Below are 10,981 nucleotides of genomic sequence, written 5' to 3'. Positions count from 1 at the left end.
AAGCCGGGGAAATGTTTGTTTTCCAGGGGCGCCGCCATTCCAAAGTGAAAGCCGGGGAAATGTTTGTTTTCCAGGGGCGCCGCCATTCAAAAGTGAAAGCCGGGGAAATGTTTGTTTTCCAGGGGCGCCGCCCTTCAAAAGTGAAAGCCGGGGAAATGTTTGTTTTCCAGGGGCGCCGCCCTTCAAAAGTGAAAGCCGGGGAAATGTTTGTTTTCCAGGGGCGCCGCCATTCAAAAGGGAAAGCCGGGGAAAGGTTTGTTTTCCAGGGGCGCCGCCATTCGAAAGTGAAAGCCGGGGAAATGTTTGTTTTCCAGGGGCGCCGCCATTCAAAAGGGAAAGCCGGGGAAATGTTTGTTTTCCAGGGGCGCCGCCATTCAAAAGGGAAAGCCGGGGAAATGTTCGTTTTCCAGGGGCGCCGCCATTCAAAAGGGAAAGCCGGGAAATGTTCGTTTTCCAGGGGCGCCGCCCTTCAAAAGTGAAAGCCGGGGAAATGTTTGTTTTCCAGGGGCGCCGCCCTTCAAAAGTGAAAGCCGGGGAAATGTTTGTTTTCCAGGGGCGCCGCCATTCAAAAGGGAAAGCCGGGGAAATGTTCGTTTTCCAGGGGCGCCGCCATTCAAAAGCGAAAGCCGGGGAAAGGTTTGTTTTCCAGGGGCGCCGCCATTCAAAAGTGAAAGCCGGGGAAATGTTTGTTTTCCAGGGGCGCCGCCATTCAAAAGGGAAAGCCGGGGAAATGTTCGTTTTCCAGGGGCGCCGCCCTTCAAAAGGGAAAGCCGGGGAAATGTTTGTTTTCCAGGGGCGCCGCCATTCAAAAGTGAAAGCCGGGGAAATGTTTGTTTTCCAGGGGCGCCGCCCTTCAAAAGTGAAAGCCGGGGAAGCGTTTGTTTTCCAGGGGCGCCGCCATTCAAAAGGGAAAGCCGGGGAAATGTTTGTTTTCCAGGGGCGCCGCCATTCAAAAGTGAAAGCCGGGGAAGCGTTTGTTTTCCAGGGGCGCCGCCATTCAAAAGGGAAAGCCGGGGAAATGTTTGTTTTCCAGGGGCGCCGCCATTCAAAAGGGAAAGCCGGGGAAATGTTTGTTTTCCAGGGGCGCCGCCATTCAAAAGGGAAAGCCGGGGAAATGTTCGTTTTCCAGGGGCGCCGCCATTCAAAAGCGAAAGCCGGGGAAAGGTTTGTTTTCCAGGGGCGCCGCCATTCAAAAGTGAAAGCCGGGGAAATGTTTGTTTTCCAGGGGCGCCGCCATTCAAAAGGGAAAGCCGGGGAAATGTTCGTTTTCCAGGGGCGCCGCCCTTCAAAAGTGAAAGCCGGGGAAATGTTTGTTTTCCAGGGGCGCCGCCATTCAAAAGGGAAAGCCGGGGAAATGTTTGTTTTCCAGGGGCGCCGCCCTTCAAAAGTGAAAGCCGGGGAAGCGTTTGTTTTCCAGGGGCGCCGCCATTCAAAAGGGAAAGCCGGGGAAATGTTTGTTTTCCAGGGGCGCCGCCATTCAAAAGTGAAAGCCGGGGAAATGTTTGTTTTCCAGGGGCGCCGCCATTCAAAAGGGAAAGCCGGGGAAATGTTTGTTTTCCAGGGGCGCCGCCATTCAAAAGGGAAAGCCGGGGAAATGTTTGTTTTCCAGGGGCGCCGCCATTCAAAAGGGAAAGCCGGGGAAATGTTTGTTTTCCAGGGGCGCCGCCATTCAAAAGGGAAAGCCGGGGAAATGGTTGTTTTCCAGGGGCGCCGCCATTCAAAAGGGAAAGCCGCGGAAATGTTTGTTTTCCAGGGGCGCCGCCATTCAAAAGGGAAAGCCGGGGAAAGGTTTGTTTTCCAGGGGCGCCGCCCTTCAAAAGTGAAAGCCGGGGAAGCGTTTGTTTTCCAGGGGCGCCGCCATTCAAAAGTGGAAGCCGGGGAAACGTTTGTTTTCCAGGGGCGCCGCCATTCCAAAGTGAAAGCCGGGGAAATGTTTGTTTTCCAGGGGCGCCGCCATTCAAAAGGGAAAGCCGGGGAAATGTTTGTTTTCCAGGGGCGCCGCCATTCAAAAGGGAAAGCCGGGGAAATGTTTGTTTTCCAGGGGCGCCGCCATTCAAAAGGGAAAGCCGGGGAAATGGTTGTTTTCCAGGGGCGCCGCCATTCAAAAGGGAAAGCCGGGGAAATGTTTGTTTTCCAGGGGCGCCGCCATTCAAAAGCGAAAGCCGGGGAAATGTTTGTTTTCCAGGGGCGCCGCCATTCAAAAGGGAAAGCCGCGGAAATGTTTGTTTTCCAGGGGCGCCGCCATTCAAAAGGGAAAGCCGGGGAAAGGTTTGTTTTCCAGGGGCGCCGCCCTTCAAAAGTGAAAGCCGGGGAAAGGTTTGTTTTCCAGGGGCGCCGCCATTCAAAAGTGAAAGCCGGGGAAAGGTTTGTTTTCCAGGGGCGCCGCCATTCCAAAGTGAAAGCCGGGGAAACGTTTGTTTTCCAGGGGCGCCGCCATTCAAAAGGGAAAGCCGGGGAAATGTTTGTTTTCCAGGGGCGCCGCCATTCAAAAGGGAAAGCCGGGGAAATGTTTGTTTTCCAGGGGCGCCGCCATTCAAAAGGGAAAGCCGGGGAAATGTTTGTTTTCCAGGGGCGCCGCCATTCAAAAGGGAAAGCCGCGGAAATGTTTGTTTTCCAGGGGCGCCGCCATTCAAAAGGGAAAGCCGGGGAAAGGTTTGTTTTCCAGGGGCGCCGCCCTTCAAAAGTGAAAGCCGGGGAAGCGTTTGTTTTCCAGGGGCGCCGCCATTCAAAAGTGGAAGCCGGGGAAACGTTTGTTTTCCAGGGGCGCCGCCATTCAAAAGTGAAAGCCGGGGAAATGTTTGTTTTCCAGGGGCGCCGCCATTCAAAAGTGAAAGCCGGGGAAATGTTTGTTTTCCAGGGGCGCCGCCATTCAAAAGGGAAAGCCGGGGAAATGTTTGTTTTCCAGGGGCGCCGCCATTCAAAAGTGAAAGCCGGGGAAATGTTTGTTTTCCAGGGGCGCCGCCCTTCAAAAGTGAAAGCCGGGGAAGCGTTTGTTTTCCAGGGGCGCCGCCATTCAAAAGTGGAAGCCGGGGAAACGTTTGTTTTCCAGGGGCGCCGCCATTCCAAAGGGAAAGCCGGGGAAATGTTTGTTTTCCAGGGGCGCCGCCATTCAAAAGGGAAAGCCGGGGAAATGTTTGTTTTCCAGGGGCGCCGCCATTCAAAAGTGAAAGCCGGGGAAATGTTTGTTTTCCAGGGGCGCCGCCATTCAAAAGTGAAAGCCGGGGAAATGTTTGTTTTCCAGGGGCGCCGCCATTCAAAAGGGAAAGCCGGGGAAATGTTTGTTTTCCAGGGGCGCCGCCATTCAAAAGTGAAAGCCGGGGAAATGTTTGTTTTCCAGGGGCGCCGCCATTCAAAAGGGAAAGCCGGGGAAATGTTTGTTTTCCAGGGGCGCCGCCATTCAAAATTGAAAGCCGGGGAAATGTTTGTTTTCCAGGGGCGCCGCCCTTCAAAAGTGAAAGCCGGGGAAAGGTTTGTTTTCCAGGGGCGCCGCCATTCAAAAGGGAAAGCCGGGGAAATGTTTGTTTTCCAGGGGCGCCGCCATTCAAAAGTGAAAGCCGGGGAAATGTTTGTTTTCCAGGGGCGCCGCCATTCAAAAGGGAAAGCCGGGGAAATGTTTGTTTTCCAGGGGCGCCGCCATTCAAAAGGGAAAGCCGGGGAAATGGTTGTTTTCCAGGGGCGCCGCCATTCAAAAGGGAAAGCCGCGGAAATGTTTGTTTTCCAGGGGCGCCGCCATTCAAAAGGGAAAGCCGGGGAAAGGTTTGTTTTCCAGGGGCGCCGCCATTCAAAAGTGAAAGCCGGGGAAATGTTTGTTTTCCAGGGGCGCCGCCATTCAAAAGGGAAAGCCGGGGAAATGTTTGTTTTCCAGGGGCGCCGCCATTCAAAAGTGAAAGCCGGGGAAATGTTTGTTTTCCAGGGGCGCCGCCCTTCAAAAGTGAAAGCCGGGGAAGCGTTTGTTTTCCAGGGGCGCCGCCATTCAAAAGTGGAAGCCGGGGAAACGTTTGTTTTCCAGGGGCGCCGCCATTCAAAAGTGAAAGCCGGGGAAATGTTTGTTTTCCAGGGGCGCCGCCATTCAAAAGGGAAAGCCGGGGAAATGTTTGTTTTCCAGGGGCGCCGCCATTCAAAAGTGAAAGCCGGGGAAATGGTTGTTTTCCAGGGGCGCCGCCATTCAAAAGTGAAAGCCGGGGAAATGTCTGTTTTCCAGGGGCGCCGCCATTCAAAAGTGAAAGCCGGGGAAATGTCTGTTTTCCAGGGGCGCCGCCATTCCAAAGTGAAAGCCGGGGAAATGTTTGTTTTCCAGGGGCGCCGCCATTCAAAAGGGAAAGCCGGGGAAATGTTTGTTTTCCAGGGGCGCCGCCATTCAAAAGGGAAAGCCGGGGAAATGTTTGTTTTCCAGGGGCGCCGCCATTCAAAAGGGAAAGCCGGGGAAAGGTTTGTTTTCCAGGGGCGCCGCCATTCCAAAGTGAAAGCCGGGGAAAGGTTTGTTTTCCAGGGGCGCCGCCATTCAAAAGGGAAAGCCGGGGAAATGTTTGTTTTCCAGGGGCGCCGCCATTCAAAAGGGAAAGCCGGGGAAATGTTTGTTTTCCAGGGGCGCCGCCATTCAAAAGGGAAAGCCGGGGAAATGTTTGTTTTCCAGGGGCGCCGCCATTCAAAAGGGAAAGCCGGGGAAATGTTTGTTTTCCAGGGGCGCCGCCATTCAAAAGGGAAAGCCGGGGAAATGTTTGTTTTCCAGGGGCGCCGCCATTCAAAAGTGAAAGCCGGGGAAATGTCTGTTTTCCAGGGGCGCCGCCATTCAAAAGTGAAAGCCGGGGAAATGTCTGTTTTCCAGGGGCGCCGCCATTCCAAAGTGAAAGCCGGGGAAATGTTTGTTTTCCAGGGGCGCCGCCATTCAAAAGGGAAAGCCGGGGAAATGTTTGTTTTCCAGGGGCGCCGCCATTCAAAAGTGAAAGCCGGGGAAATGTTTGTTTTCCAGGGGCGCCGCCATTCAAAAGTGAAAGCCGGGGAAATGTCTGTTTTCCAGGGGCGCCGCCATTCAAAAGGGAAAGCCGCGGAAATGTTTGTTTTCCAGGGGCGCCGCCATTCCAAAGGGAAAGCCGGGGAAATGTTTGTTTTCCAGGGGCGCCGCCATTCAAAAGGGAAAGCCGGGGAAATGTTTGTTTTCCAGGGGCGCCGCCATTCAAAAGGGAAAGCCGGGGAAATGTTTGTTTTCCAGGGGCGCCGCCATTCAAAAGTGGAAGCCGGGGAAATGGTTGTTTTCCAGGGGCGCCGCCCTTCAAAAGTGAAAGCCGGGGAAATGTCTGTTTTCCAGGGGCGCCGCCATTCCAAAGTGAAAGCCGGGGAAATGTTTGTTTTCCAGGGGCGCCGCCATTCGAAAGGGAAAGCCGGGGAAATGTTTGTTTTCCAGGGGCGCCGCCATTCAAAAGTGGAAGCCGGGGAAATGGTTGTTTTCCAGGGGCGCCGCCCTTCAAAAGTGAAAGCCGGGGAAATGTCTGTTTTCCAGGGGCGCCGCCATTCCAAAGTGAAAGCCGGGGAAATGTTTGTTTTCCAGGGGCGCCGCCATTCAAAAGGGAAAGCCGGGGAAATGTTTGTTTTCCAGGGGCGCCGCCATTCAAAAGTGGAAGCCGGGGAAATGGTTGTTTTCCAGGGGCGCCGCCCTTCAAAATGCAGAGACCGTTTTCCCTTCCGATTCTGTCGTCATTCTGTGTCATGGCGGCCGGAGGGTTGCCTGCTTGCCTGTTTTTTTCTTTTTTTATTTTTATTTTTCTTGTTCTTTTTCTTTAATTGTATTTTTATTTTTCTTGTTCTTTTTCTTTTTTTTCTATTTCTTTTTTTTCTTTTTCTTCTATTTCTTTCTCTTTCTTTTTATTCTTATTTTTCTTCTTTCCTTTTCTTTTTCTTTTTCTTTTTTTCTTCTTTCTTTTTCTTTTTTTCTTCGTCATCTTTCTTACTTTTTCTTTTTCTTCTTCTTCTTCTTCTTCTTCTTTTTCTTCTTTCTTTTTATTTAACTTTTTCTTTTTTCATTTTCTTTTTTTGTTATTGGTTTTCCTGTGCCTTTTTTTCTCTCTCTCTTTCTGTTTTCGTATTTTTTGTTGTTGTTGTTTGTTTGTTTCTATTCATCTATTCTTTGTTATTTCACTCCCATCTCTCCTCCTCCTCCTCCCTCACCTTCTCCTCCTCCCTCTCCTTCTCCTCCTCCTTCTCCTCCTCCTCCTCCTTCTCCTCCTTCTTCTTTCATGTCATTTTAAGCTTCATTAAGTTGACACTGTCCTCCCCCGCGAGCAGGTAGTGGACTCGACCAAGGAGACGAGCCAGAAGCTTATAGGCGACGTGGAGGCAACGACCAAGCTGGTTAAGATCTATCCGGTTTTTTCTCTCTTTTAACACCTTTATTGACCTTCTTTTAACTCCCTTTTGTCTTTTGTTTATTTCTTCTTCCTTTTCTCCGGGTGCGTTTCATGGTTTGATGTAGTTTCTAATCGTTAGTTGTTGTTTTTTGGAGTCGATTTTGAGAGTCGACCAAAATGGTTGAGACGAAAGATTAAATTGTGTGTTTTTTTTTTTTGTAGTTTTGATTATTAATTATTGCTTTGTTGTATTTTAGTACTTTTATTTCTTTTTCTTTTTTATGTGAATTTTCAGTTTTGTTGTAGTTGTAATGATTAGTTGATTTATGTTGTTTTATGTGAATTTAATCTTCGTACAAGATGGTTTATGTTATTTTTTTATCGTTTTTTATTCTTGTGTATATTAGTTCTTGTCGTAGTTATATCGATCAGGACTTTGGTGTGTTGTTATAATCATAATCAAGATGTACACTTTTTTTCTCTGTGCATTTGAAGCTTGTTGTAGTTTTAACAATCAGTCGCTGTTGTGCAATAGCGTGCCTTTTTTTATTTTATTTTCTGGGCATTTTTTTTTTTTTTTTTTTTTTGGTAGTGTTGTAGTTGTAATATTTTTGTTTTTGGCTTCCGTGCTGTCTTTTCTGGGCATTTTTTTTTTTTCTGGAAGTGTTGTAGTTGTGATGTTTTTGTTTTTGGCTTCTACGGTGTCTGGAAATCGGAATCCAATGTTTATATATATACATATATAAATATGTATATACATATATATATATATATATATATATATATATATATATATATATATATATATATATATGTATATATATATATATATATATATATATATATATATATATATATATATATATATATATATATATATATATATGTATTCATGTATGTATGTATATATATATTTTTTTTTTTTTTTTTGAGAATTTTCGTTGTGTTTTTATTATTTTTATTACATTTTTTTAAGTGGGGGATATTATTTAGATTTTTTTCCTTTTTCATAATAGAGATAACGAATAACCATATCTAGTTTATCCGTTTATCAATTATATTTTCGTAATTATAATTCCAGGATTTTTTCTGACCCATTCGCTTAAGAATTAATATAACCTTTAATCTAATTTCTATATTAGAGAATTATCTGAATTAATATTTCGTCCACCGGCTGTATGGTGACACTACACGCGGTGGTGATGCCCGTGTGGTGTAATGGTGATGTTGTGTATGATGATGTTTGTGGTGTTGAAGTAACTGGATTAATATAGTCTTAAATTTGATAAGAAATCATATAACTTTAATATGTCTTTTTATTTTTTTCATGTTCTTTATTGGATAGATAGAAATGATATAGAATTATTTTTTTGTCTTGAAAGTTGTCTCATTTAAACGAGATTAAGCCAGCTGTCTTTCTGTGTGTCTGTCTGTCTGTTACATACAGCTGTGGTGTTCGTCTGGATAAATGTACAGAGACCAAGACAAATTTTGAGTGTTTTAATTAAATGTAAAAAGAGAGAGAGAGAGAGAGAGAGAGAGAGAGAGAGAGAGAGAGAGAGAGAGAGAGAGAGAGAGAGAGAAAAGAATATATATATATATATATATATATATATATATATATATATATATATATATATATATATATATATATATATATATGTATATAAATATATATATACGTAAATGTATATATTTGTCTGAAATCCTGTCTCGTTTTATTTTTTTCCATTAACATTTTTTTTTACGTTTTGAGCGAGGCAGATGTGTTGACTCTCCAATCCAGATTTATAACTAATTAAAAGCAGTTTGTTGTCACAGCCATATTTTCCCCTCCACTTTTTTTTTTTTCTTTCTTTCTTTTTTTTCTCTTTTTTTTTTTTTTTTTTTTTTTTTGACAGCGACATCAGCGTCAAAGATTTTGCAATTTGGAGAAGAGTTGTGTCATCTCTGAGACACTTTCCTCTGATCTGCTAATCCCTTCGTTCTCATCTTTATCCTCGTGTGTTTGTTTCGTCTTCTTTCGCTTTTGTATGTTATCCTTCTTCTCCTTTTGGTTTTGAAGATATTGAGCTATTTCTTGATGTCTTTCTTGTCTTTTCTTTTCTTTTTTTTCTTGTGTTTTGTTTTTGCTGTTTTTTTCTGGTTTGTCTTCAGGAAAAAAAAAATCTTCCTTTCTTTTCTTTTTCTTATGGTTGTTCTGTTTATTTCTTCTATTCTTGTTGATTCTTCTTCTTTTGCTTCTTTTTCTTATTCATCTTCTTCCTCTTCTTCTTCTTTTTCTTCTTCGTCATCATATATTTCTCTTCCTCCTCCTTCTCCTTCTTCTTCTTTTTTTTTTTTTCTTTTTCGTCCTTTATTCTCTTATTTCTCTCGCTGTTTCCCCACTTTTTCTTCACTTACTTCGTTCTCATTTCCAAATGTTCTTTTCTTTCCAGTCTCTCTTTTTTTTCTCCCTCTCTCTTTTCCTTCTTAAGTAAAATATATAGCGGTTTTACCAGCTGTTTTGTTTAGTCTTCCCTCAGAGAAATAGTTATTGCCCTGTTCTCATTTTCTTTCGTTGCCCCCTAATTTTATGCATGTTATAAATTTCCCGTTTTCTGTTTCCTTTTTTTATGTTTCTCTTCTTTTCTTTCATTTTTCTTCTTTTTATTTTCCTATTTGTTCTATATTCTTACTCTGTTCTGATTTGCTGTTCCTTTTTCTCTTTTCGTTTGTATCTGCCTCTTTCCCTCCTTCCCACCTTCCTTCTTTCTCTCTCCTTCTCGTCCCTCTCCTCTCTCTCCTCGTTCCTTCTCTCTCTCCTTCTCGTTCTTTCTTTCTCTCCTTCTCGCCCTTTCTCTCTCTCTTTTTCGTCCTTTCTTTCTCTCCTCCTCTACCCACCCTCCTTCCTCTCTCCTTTTTCCATCCCATTCTTCCTCCCACCCTTCTTCCACTCTCCTTCTCCTCCCTTCTATCTATCTATCTCTCTCCATTTTTTCTTTCTCTTTCTCCCCTTCCCTCTCTCCTTCTCTATCCCCTTCTCCCTCTCCTTCTCTCTCCCCTTCCCTCCCCTCCTCCTTCCTCTCTCCTCCCCTTCCCTTCTCAATCCTCCCCTTCCCTCCCACTCTCCTTCCTTTCTCCTTCTCCCTTCTACGTCCCTCCTTCTCTCACCCCTTCTCCCTCTCCTTCTCTCTCCCCTTCCCTCCCTTCCTCCTTCCTCTCTCTCCTCCCCTTTCCCTTTCCGATCCTCCTCTTCTTCCTCTCTCTTTCTCCTCCCTTCTACCTCCCTCTTTCTCTCTCCTTTTTTCTTTTTTCTTTCTTTTATGGGCCATGCTGTGCAAACGAGATTAAGCCCTCCCACTTTCCTGATTATTAAAGCCAAAACCAACTTCGGCTTCTTGCTTTCTTCTCTATCTATCTATCTATCTGTTTGTTTATCTATCTATCTATCTGTCTATCTGTTTGTTTATCTGTTTGTTTATCTGGCTATCTATCTTGTGTCTATATCTCTGTCTGTTTGATTAGTTCTTTGTCTCTTTCTATCTCTTTGTATTTCTGTCTCTCTTTATCTATGTATTTGTCCATTTATCTATCTGTCAATCTCTCTACCTGTCTATCTATCTATCTATCTATCTGTCTATCTATTCATCTCCCTCTCTCTCTCTTCTTCTCTCTCTCTCTCTCTCTCTCTCTCTCTCTCTCTCTCTCTCTCTCTCTCTCTCTCTTTTCTTTCTTTTCTTTCTTTCTTTCTTTCTTTCTTCTCTCTCTCTCTCTCTCTCTTTCTTTCTTCTTTCTCTCTCTTCTTCTTCTCTCTCTCGTCTCTCTCTCTCTCTCTCTCTCTCTCTCTCTCTGTCTCTCTGTCTCTCTCTCTCTCTTCTCTCTCTCTCTCTCCCTCTCTTTCTCTCTGTCTCTCTTTCTCTCTCTCTCTCTCTCTCTCTCTCTCTCTGTCTCTCTCTCTCTCTTTGTCTCTCTCTCTGTCTCTCTTTTGTCTCTCTCTCTCTCTCTCTCTCTCTCTCTCTCTCTCTCTCTCTCTCTCTCTCTCTCCCACTCTCTCTCTCTCTCTCTCTCTCTCTCTCTCTCTCTCTCTCTCTCTATATATATATATATATATATATATATATATATATATATATATATATATATATATATATATATATCGTGTGTGTTTTAATTCTCTCTCTCTCTCTCTCCCCTCTCTCTCTCTCTGCCTCTCTCTCTCTCTCTCTCTCTCTCTCTCTCTCTCTCTCTCTCTCTCTCTCTCTCTCTCTCTCTCGTCTTCATTCTGATTTGAATACCCAACTTTTCTATATAATCAAGGTTTAAGGTAGTTTTAGTTTATAGGATAAGTGCTGATAGGATTGCTTAGAATCAGGATGGAATTCAGAGTTCAGGATTAAAGTTCCTATAGTTTATAGGATGTCATAGGATAGCGTGATGAGAAAAATAATTAAATATGGAATGAAGTTTATAGGATGCTAAATTGAATAGTGTGGTAAGGAAAAGAATGAAATATGAAATGGAGGTTATAGGAGATGTTGATAGGATACTTTGAGAGAGAAAGCTATTGAATTAAAATTTAAGAATGAAGATATTTGTTGCTTATAGGACGCCGTGAGGAAGACAAGTATTAGTTAGAGATTAGATTACTTGTAGTTTAT

At 44.6% G+C, this 10,981-nt stretch overlaps 1 protein-coding gene across 1 annotated transcript in view; it reads left to right on the top strand.

Moving 5' to 3' along the window:
• LOC113807993 (potassium channel subfamily K member 6) overlaps positions 1 to 10,981 on the top strand; it is an 84,115-nt gene that overhangs the window by 16,604 nt on the left and 56,530 nt on the right. The window contains exon 2 of the mRNA XM_070139064.1: positions 6,280 to 6,345. Within this exon, the coding sequence (XP_069995165.1) occupies positions 6,280 to 6,345 (66 nt within the window). The remainder of the gene's footprint in view (positions 1 to 6,279; positions 6,346 to 10,981) is intronic.

Source organism: Penaeus vannamei, chromosome 3 (assembly GCF_042767895.1).
Source record: "Penaeus vannamei isolate JL-2024 chromosome 3, ASM4276789v1, whole genome shotgun sequence".
NCBI classification, from domain to species: Eukaryota; Metazoa; Arthropoda; class Malacostraca; order Decapoda; family Penaeidae; genus Penaeus; species Penaeus vannamei.
This window is presented reverse-complemented; position numbering and strand designations above follow the sequence as displayed.